Here is a 10,184-nt window from a genome sequence, read left to right on the forward strand (position 1 = left end):
CTGTCAGGCTTGTCTGTCCTGCTTGTTGCGAAGCACACGGTTTGTGTGTGTGTGTGGGGGGGGTGTCTGGTCCACTGGTGTTATTTTTGAGCTCCAGGGCCTCCCTCTGGACTGCTGGGAGCCACTCATAACGACAAACTCAAAGACAAAATAATGTTTTAAGTACAGTGAAGTAGCAGTGCTGCAGAAGCGATAACAAATCCTTACAATTCCACGAGTTACAAGGTACTTACCTGCGTTTCCTGAAGCCCTGTAAGAATCTGGGACGTGTAAAATTCTATCAAGGCTCATATTAAAAGCTCAACTTCCTTTAGTTTGCTATGTGTGGATCATTTGAACTTTGCCGCCCAGAACAATATAATATTTATTTTAAACCATTTTTACATTTGTTTGAATTTTTGTTGGACTGTTTTAGGTGAGATTGTCCCTCCATCCCTCCCTCCCTCAGCCAAGCAGAAGTTGCAGCTTGGCTGACAGGACAATCCCACCCATTAACTAATTTCAGTATTTTTCGTATGTTTGGTTTGAGTGATATTTTTGTTTGAGTAATATTTCGAGAAAAAATGAATGACTGCTAACTTTAATCTGTTTTATCGCATGAAATCAATTTGCTTTTTTAGATGAGATTGTCCCTCCATCCCTCCCTCCCTCAGCCAAGCAGATGTTGCAGCTTGGCTGACAGGACAATCCCACCCATTAACTCATTTCAGTATTTTTCGAGTGATATTTGGTTTGAGTGATATTTTTGTTTGAGTGATATTTTGAGAAAAAATGAATAACTGCTAACTTTAATCTGTTTTATCGCATGAAATCAATTTGCAACGATCAATGCATTTCACAATGCTTTGTTGTTTGACACTTAATTGATATTAATTGATATTTATACATTTTCTGATGTTAGTGTACAGTAAACAGGATTGTGGTAGCTGTAATACGATTGTAGGACACCAGAATGGAGACATCGCTGCGGTCGGGAGATGTAAATGCTGTCCAACAGTGTATTTTTATCCGTGGTAGCAGCGGTGATAAGTTGCGCGTAACCTTTAGCACGAAACAGTTCATAAATCGGCTTGTTTGCACCGGACAACAGATTTTCATTGAAGTCTCCGCACACTATGATTGGGTGATGATCCATGACTTCGAGTGAATCTAAAAGGCTTTGCAAATTTTTTAGAAATAAGTGCACACTGTAGCTCGGAGGCCTGTAGACGGCAGCAATCAGCGCAATGAACGGGGCTTCTAGTTTAATGACGGTAAACTCGATATCTGTAGCGTTCTGTATGTAGCGTTTTTCACTGACTCGGATGTGGTTTCTCACATAAATAGCAACTCCGCCACCATTTTTGTTTGAAATGTGAGGGCAGTTTGTGTAAGAGACATTCCTATTACGGTGAAACAACGTGTAACCTTCCAAGTGGATACTTTCGGAAACAAAAGATCCTTGCAGGTGTGTTTCTGTTAGACAGAGGACGTCTGCGAGACAAAGTTCATGATGACTTTTGATGTCAGCGACGTGAGCCGGTAGTCCTTCGGTGTTATGATGGATGACGGTGAGAACGTCCTGTCGGTTTAATGTCGCCGAGATATGAAATAGAGGCATAATGTGCTGAAGTGAAGCTTCTGTCATGCTCGCAAGACCTGTGTGAACTTCTGGATTGGCATATATTTTTTTCTCATCCAAATCGAGAATATGTAGTCCACTGAGGGAAGTTACTCTGCTGAGAGCCACATAGGCCATGCCGGGTTCAAAGATGTGTTTTAGCGATACTGCTGCTGAGGATTTGGTCATACCTTGAACCTTGTGTATTGTACACGCAAACGCAAGTTTTAGAGGAAACTGTCTGCGAACCACTCCCCTTTGCTTCAGATTCTCTTCGTCTCTCTCAATGTACACAATATTGTCAGCTGCACTTACATTGTTGGGATTTCTCGACACATCCAGTTCTAGACCGAGTTTACTGACATGTGGACCGTCGTCACTGATCACTATTTCCGCAATACACGCAAAAGTTCCGTTGCACAGACCAGACTGAACATTGACGTTTCTGGTAAGCATGACGCGTGCACCAATGGCAAGTTTCAATGAGTCAGCGAGCTCTCGGTTGTTCCCGTGAAAAGGTGTAGCTTGTTTTGCCATTCTTCCAGTTTTGGGATCTTTCTTATAGTCGTGGGCATCTATCTTCATGATGTCCGAGTGAAACAGCGCTAGCGTTGTTGAATTATGGGCATCAACCTGTTTGTTTGTGGCAAAAATATGCAGTATGTCTTTTGGACAGAGTGCTGGAATCGTGACAGCCTGTGAGAGCAAAGCTTTGTCCTGTCCTGACAATACATCATCTTTCTCTTTGACGCGGATGCGGTTTAGCGTCTCGGCAAAAGCGACATCGTCTTTCTGGCGCATGATCTCCGTCAATGTGATTATCTGAAATTGGTCACGCCAGAGGTCGATTCGAGTGGGATCGTACACGCACAGCGGTTTCGACTGTCTGACCGGGGGAAGTTGATAAAAATCTCCGACGGCGAGAACCGACATTCCACCAAAAGGTCTTTGATTTCCCTTAATTTGTTTCAATCGCATGTCTACGTAGGCAAACAGATACTTTGAGACCATAGATACTTCATCAATGACTAGTATCTCAGCATTTGAAAGATCTGCCCTGACTTCGTCTAGTTTATTGCCAAGGCCTTGGAAAGGAGGCTTTAAATTTCTCGGTAGCTTGAAGAGACTATGCAATGTCACGCCGGATATGTTGAACGCCGCAGTACCAGTGAAAGCCGTGAGGAGTACGGAAGGTTTGGAAATGTCGGCTTCTTCTGCGTTACGGGGAAGTCGAGACAATATTTTGGATCCTTCTGCGTGGATGCATTTGATGAGGTGGGACTTGCCTGTTCCTGCACCGCCATTGATATAATAGAAGAACCGTTCTTCATTTGAACCACAGACACGCTTTATGCACCAGTCTCTGACGGCATAGAAAACAGACGCCTGCTTTTGGTTTAAGCTTCGATACATTTCTTTCAACACTGTCGGATCCATCTCAGGGGCTTCACTCATGATGGCACCTTCTGGTCTATTTTCTGACCTAAGGTTGTAGTCTGGCACATTCTCTTGGACGTTATCCTCATCGGCTGGTCTCGCGTCAAGTTCTTCAATGCACTCTAACCTTTGCAGTTCACATTCAGGAGCCAGATTACACCATTCGTTTCTTATGCAACCATTCTGTTCGTACTCTGCGATGGCACTATCGATGTCTTCCCTGTGTTTCTCATATTTCTCTCGGTTTCGTTTCACAATGTCAGACACTAGCTCGGCGTACTCTGAACCAGGTAGCTGAACGCCTGCATGGTCATGGAAGGACTTGTAAGTGGGGAAGTTTATGGACTTGAGCTGTGTCTCTGAGCGATAAGGCAGGTAAAGCTTTAGCAATGTGCCGTGAAATTGCTCAGGTTTCTTTTCCTGCGAGACATGGTAATACTTGATGACAGCGGGCTTATCCTTTGTTCTCTTCTGAACGAATCCCATTTCATTGAGCAGGGGAATAGCTTTTGCACCTTGGGCCTGTTTGCCATAGACAATTCTACAAGTGGCAGCGAAATCAGCCAAACACATTGACTCAAACTCTGGCGATTCTGGTCTCGATTTGTACTTGTCGGGTAAGCCTGTCATCCACACATTAACCGAGTCTGGTGTTTTGTTCTCTAGGTGCGACATGGGATAACTCATTTTCAGCGGGTTGTCATCGGTCTGTACAAATATCACGCTGCGGGAACACCGTTTCATGTTCAGACTACATGCACGAGCGACGCACTCTTGAGCACTGACCTCTCTTTTTTTGGAGTACGCCTGCATCACTTGTTTCATCTCGTCACTTTCATTGAGATTTTCATGATTTGAGTTCTCAATCATTGTCTTAAGGTATTCGCTTAAACCGTGCTCGGCCTTGCTGATGTAGCTGCAGATATAGGCAATGCAAGAGTACGGGTTTAGAATATACTGTATATCCATGTTTGCGTCCCACGCTAAGAGCAGTGTTGGATTATAGCCGTTTACGTAAGCTTCTTTGGGATCACGCTTTAGTACCACCTCACTTTTTTTTGCCTTAACACGGAGACAATCCTGGTATTGGTCAACTGTAAGATCGCACAAGGACAATATCTGCTCTAAACTCAGAGATTCGCTCTCGGGATTGTTAAGCAACCGGTTTAGTGCTGTGAGCTTTCTTGTCGCCACCGACGTTCTTTCATCTTCACCGTCACATTCTTCAGATCTTACTATCATCGTCTCGGGGGAAGGTAATTTCGGAAATCCAAAACGGCAGTTGGCACCGAGATATTTAATACACGTCTTTGAGTGTGTCTTGCTGTGCATTTGAACCCCGCTAACTTTTTTGTGAAGTTCAGGTTGCGTGTTTGGATCAGGCATCTCGGCGGTGATGTATTTGGAAATGAAATCGCAAACCGTCTTATCCGAGTCCTCCTCAAACACTGGCGCTCCTTCTATCCAAATGAGACAATGTATGTGAGGGGAACCTCTGTGCTGAAATTCTAAACGGTAAAAGTAATCAACGACTTTGCCGATGGGTTGTGCAGGTGACATGATCAAATCTCTGAACAGCGCTTCAACGCGTTTGTCAAACATGCGCATCGTTGTCACAGGATTACTTCGCAAAATATCGCATTTGGACGACCAGTCGAGCTCATCGAAATTCACTTGTTCGCCTTGTTGAGTTTTAATAGCGGTAATTATTTCTTTCCAGCGCATTTCGGCTGCAGAAAATGTACAAAAGAAAGTCGGCGTTCCACATTGCCTTATCATCGCAAACAAGTCTTTGGTAGTTTGTTGCCAGTAGGCGGGGCTGCCTCGCAAAACTTTCATGAATCGAATTGCGTCTTTGTTACGTACCAGTTTTTCAACCTCGTGTTTGTCTTGCAACATTGCATTGTTTATTTTGCGACCGTCGCGGGTATACGGTTTTCCTTTGCGCAATTGTATTGACATGCTGGAGGTGGCCTGATGTATTTCTTGTACAAACTGTGCAAAGAACAAATAGTTTGTATCTCTTGCAAAACGGTCGTCGATGCAGCTCAGTCTACTTTTGAAATAACTGCAGGGAGTTAATTTCTTCGGACGCTCTTCATCGATTGTGTTTTTGCTCGTCGGAAACTGAACGGGGAAAGCCATCGCCTCAAGGTTAGGAGTTTTGAAAAAGCTTACTGGTTTGTTTCCTTCAGCGGGCGCAACCGAATATATTCCTTCGCTAAAGCTCAAAATTTCCTCTGAAATGTCAGTTGGCTGCAGACATGACTCGAGAGCAATGCTGCCATTAGGTTCATCACCCTCCTGTTGATTGCTGTTTGACTGCTGACTTAATTCAATTGAATCAATAGCCTGTTCATTGTTTTCAGGTTCTGCCTCGCAAAGTGCACCGTTCTCAAAGCTGTCGATTTCCATCATATCTTCAGCATTAAAATCCGTGTCATCTATGCTTTCAGTCTCTTCGTCCTCATCTAGAGTTGGATCGCATAATTCAGCGTCATCTCTGATGGTTATGTCGTTGTACTGTGGATGGACCTCTTTAAGCTTAAGCAAAGCCCTCACTAGTTTAGTCCAGGTTACAGTTTGGAATAGCTGATGACCTTTATAACACAAACGTCTCTTTAGCTTCACTCTCAAGACTTGAGATTCACTTCTAAGTCTGGGCAAGGCATTGACAGTTTCCTGCACTTCTGATGGGACGCATATTACATTGCCATGAATGGCTCGTTGTTGACCTTTGGGAAGCGGGATTATTTTGGCAAACGTGATGTATTTGCTAATGAGATGTCTCTCCAATATGTTTAAGTCACACAGTTCAGGTGGAATATCTGCGAGCTGTAAATTATTTGCGATGGCGAGTTGTGGCATGCGGCCATTTTTAAGATGTTCGTGACAACAGTGACAGATCCACTCTCTCTTTCTCTCATTTGGTACATTGCACTGCTCTGGATTTTCACAAGAATCGTTACAAACGTGAAAAAACTTCCCTGTAAGGCAGGTTTCAACAACATCTGTGTTCTGAGTATACTTTGACCTATCGCAGTATCGCACTTGATTTGCAAACAACGCACGGTGGCAAACTGTACACGCAAAGGTCGGCCCATTTTTGATGTTGGATCGAAAAACCTCAATAGCATCCGTAGTGAGATTGTCATCCATTTGGTTCGGCCGATTGTCGTCCATTTGGTTTGGTCTTCTGTTTACGTTCCTGTACTTTTGTCTTATTTTCATTGCACAATACATGCTATAAGTCATGCCAAACGAATGGTTGTTACTGTATGTATCGCGCATGCGTTGTCTCATTTTTTCTTTCTGTTTGGATCTGAATGCAGGGTCGTTTGCATAACGATTGGTAAGATAAGTACTTCGGGTTTGCCTGAAATGAGCATTTAAGCGATAGCGGGTGTTGGTGTATGACCTCTGCCTCTGATTAAAGCTTTTGTCTTGCCTGTAACGGTTTCTGATATATGACCTCTGCCTCTGGTTAAAGCTTTTGTCTTTACTGTAACGGTTTCTTATATATGACCTCTGCCTCTGCTTATAGTTAGAGTCTCTTTGATAGCGAGTGGCTATGTAGGACATCTTTCTTTTTCTGTAACAGTTGGTTTCACCGGATCTCTTTTTGTCGACATATTTATCTTTAGCATACCTTTCCCTCTCTTTTCTATTTTTTTTTTGTTTTGCAGTTTCAAAATTTTTGCTATGTTTAGCTTTCGTCACCTCCAAAGCCTTACGTCTTTTTTCGAACTTTACCCTTTGTTCTTTTGAATATTTTGATAGATTGGGCATCTGTTGGGGTTTGTCAGATGTATCGCATTCCACCGTAACTTCACCGCTACAAACGTGCATGAGTTCAATTGCGTCTGATATTTCATCACAGGGAGTGCACTCAGCAGTATCTGCATTAGAGTCTACATTTGCCAAAACTCCATCCACAGAGAATTCATCCTCACTGTTGAAAAGCACAGGAACGAGCTCATATGGTGCATAAGGGCTGGAGCCTAACATAGTAAAGCTTGCGATCAACTTTTTTACCAGGTCTTTTAAATGCGTGAAAGTCAACATGACAGCTGTGCCGGGTACATCTGGGCCAGAGGGAAGTCCATCAGGTCGTCTAGTGTGTGGGTCAAAATAGCCATACCTTCCATGCCGGTCTCGGAAAACAGCGATGCACTGAGAGGTCATTACCAGCAAAGCGGAGTTCACGTCAGAGGTCAAGCACTGAAGTCTCGCTGCAAGGTTGAGGTATTCGCCTACTTCAGGAGAAGATACAAACGTTCCATACATTGAGTTACACTTTGTCAGCACATGCTGCTGTCTTTGGCCAAAAACAATCTCAGGGAGTTCCTGTATATTCAAGTGTCCATGCACCATTGTTCCATCGACACATAACTGTCCCAGTGTAAGGGCATACATTGCATGGCCGCGATCCAAAATCTGATCAAGGTCTGCGCTTTGCAGGTGATGTAACTCGTGCAGGAAAGCTAGAAATGTCACAGAGTTACAGGTGCACTGACTGTTTTTTGAATCAATATATCTATGATGGCTCTGACTGTAGGATGCTAACACACATGTCACATTAGCATGAGAATGGTCAGGAAAATGTACTTCTCTGTTGCTGTCAGGATCACAATTCTGCACATGTTCAGCTTGTGTTTTGAGCGGAAACTCACCAGACTTACTCCACCTTACTTTAGCCGCTTGGGATCTTTTGCTTTTCTTTGGCATCTCTTCAGCGTGAACTACAGGGAGTGTGACAGTAGGTACAGAGTGTGACAATAGGTACAGGAGGAGATGTCTCAAAACAAACCAGTTTGTAGTGAGATGGTACTTTCTATTTCAAAAAGAAAGATTTTTTTTTTTTTTCAAGTTTCTGGGTTTTTTTCAATGGCTCTGGGTTTTTCATTGGCTCAGGGTTTTTCAAGTTCGTTTTTTTTGTTCATTTCAAGTACTTTAGAAATGAGAATGCCGTAATGATAGCGGTAAATAAGGTAGAGAGAAATAGGGTAGAGACAGGTAGAGGATAGGCAAGCCGTTTTACTGAGCGGTCTCAAAAAAGAGACATCAAAAACGCCATAAGAGGAGATGGGGTTTGGGGGTAGCGAGAAAGATGGGGTAGGGGGGTTTGGATGGTAAAAAAAACAGCAGGCTGCAGGGCCAATAGACGTCTTCTTTGTTCATGTACAGTGTTTAAACCGGAAAGAAAAGAAAACAAACATTAACTTAATTAAATTAATTGCATGAATCTGCTCAGCATGTCTCTGTCAACATTGGCTGGTATACACAGTACTTAGTTATAATGATAAAAGGCAGACATACACACAAGAAAAGAATCTGTTAACTAATGTCAGTTACAAACACTGCCCAGTATATAATAGAGGGACTGCAATACAAATGGTTTCTCTGTGCTTAATATTAGCCTATATTAATGAGCCCCAGATAATTATATATTATTAGGCTATTAATATATAGGAGAGAGAGAGAGAGAGAGAACCATAACTTGCTCAATTTTCAACCGATTTACAAACGGTTTGCAGTGTCATTAAAGTATGCAGGGTCATTAACAAATACAATGTGTCATAACTATATCTCTGGCGTTTATAAAAATGTAGCAAGTTATGGTTATTTAAAAAGTGTACCACTTCCAACGCAATGTTATGGGTGAGCAGCTGACTGTGGTAAGCTGGCCGCCAGTGGTGACGTTCGAGACATCTAGTGTTCTATATATGTATCTATGGGTCTATTCACCTTATACTCGCCTAAATGTTGATTAAAGGCTAACACTGCTAGTTATAAACATAGCCAGACACAGGCATCTGAGTAACGGAGTTCAGATTTGCTTTTACTCACCAATCAAACCGAAGCAACGAGTTCTCTGGATGGTCTCTAGAAGATGAAACAACATATTAGACTAGGTTTATCTTTTCTTTTAAATTGAACATCTAAACGACATGAAACTACTAGAAAGAGAGAAAGAGTTAAACACAGACACACACACGCGAGCGCGTACGAGGCTGAATCCATGGCGTATGCCATGTTTTCCCGCCGATGTGTTTTCCCGCCAATGTGGTATGGTTTACAATGTGGTATGCTTACGCTGTTGAGAGATTAATTAAATGGCCTATATAACTTGACTACCAACAATTATTGAAGTTTAACATTTTGTTTAACAACTGACCGCTTGAATTTCAGGTTGTAGGCCTACTTTTTTCTCAGTGGCATTTTTACGTTCGCTCGCGCTTCAATATTGTTCTCGTTTAAGAACAAAGGCGGTTGCATTCAGTTTATTGCTGCGTTGTCGTCGTCATCTTCTAGAAGAAACGTCTTCTTTAAGATTTGAGACCAATGTTATTTGAGACAAGTCTTATAAATTTGCCTAACGTGTAGCCAAAGCGGCCAGTAAAAGGGACTTAGCGTATATTTGGGACTCTGCTTTCCATTGAACGGGTAACTAATGTGACGCAGTGACTGCGCAAACTTTGGCTAACCGCTTTTATTTTCGAATGTTCTGCCGCTGTTCGCAACATTTAATTCGCCAATATCATTTTCGTTTGGTTTTAATATATCAATTAAATACTTTCCAGTGTTTTTAAAAGAAAATTATCGAAATAAACTGTATAAAGACAGGTTCATATAATTATATGTGACTTACCCGACTGTCTTCATCTGTGGAATGACGCTCGTGTCGTCTGGGCTGGTATTTAAAGGCTGTCACGCCACGAGCCGCTGTATCGCGTGCTCATTCAGATCAACGCTGACATGATAATAACGTAGCCTATAGGCCTATATATCGTTCTGAACAGGTTGGTTGGTTCTATGTCTGACACAATCTGCCAGTCGCCTTTTAAAACGACAATAATCGAGCAGTGTAGCCTTCTTGAATGTATGAGTAACAGAGTTATAGAGTGTTTAATTGTATGCGTATTTGACATGTACAAAAAGACTGGTTGCATCAAATGCTGCTTTGAGAGTCTTCATGAACTTCTGACATATCTCTCGACTTGTACCTAGAATTTGAATACATATTTCTCTCAGTAATAATTGATTGTTACCAGGGCTGTAGTGGAGGGTGAACGCACGTAAACACCGTTTACGCACCTCTGGGATTTAGGAAATAGCGTTTACGCACCTCTAAATAGCGTTTACG

At 42.5% G+C, this 10,184-nt stretch overlaps 1 protein-coding gene across 2 annotated transcripts; it reads right to left on the reverse strand.

The window, feature by feature from the left end:
- Positions 1-730: 730 nt before the first annotated feature.
- On the reverse strand, positions 731-9,823 carry LOC115559031 (uncharacterized). 2 transcript variants are annotated; one of them, XM_030377645.1, is made up of 3 exons: positions 9,690-9,823; positions 8,888-8,923; positions 731-8,205 (listed from the first exon to the last, which is right to left on the reverse strand). In XM_030377645.1, the coding sequence occupies exon 3, from the start codon at positions 7,763-7,765 to the stop codon at positions 881-883; it is 6,885 nt and encodes a 2,294-aa protein (XP_030233505.1). In that variant the 5' UTR covers positions 7,766-8,205; positions 8,888-8,923; positions 9,690-9,823; the 3' UTR covers positions 731-880. The 2 variants fall into 2 exon arrangements, with proteins under 2 accessions (XP_030233505.1, XP_030233506.1); XM_030377646.1 differs by having other exon boundaries at positions 731-8,208.
- Positions 9,824-10,184: the final 361 nt, after the last annotated feature.

This window comes from Gadus morhua, chromosome 14, assembly GCF_902167405.1.
Source record: "Gadus morhua chromosome 14, gadMor3.0, whole genome shotgun sequence".
NCBI lineage: Eukaryota > Metazoa > Chordata > Actinopteri > Gadiformes > Gadidae > Gadus > Gadus morhua.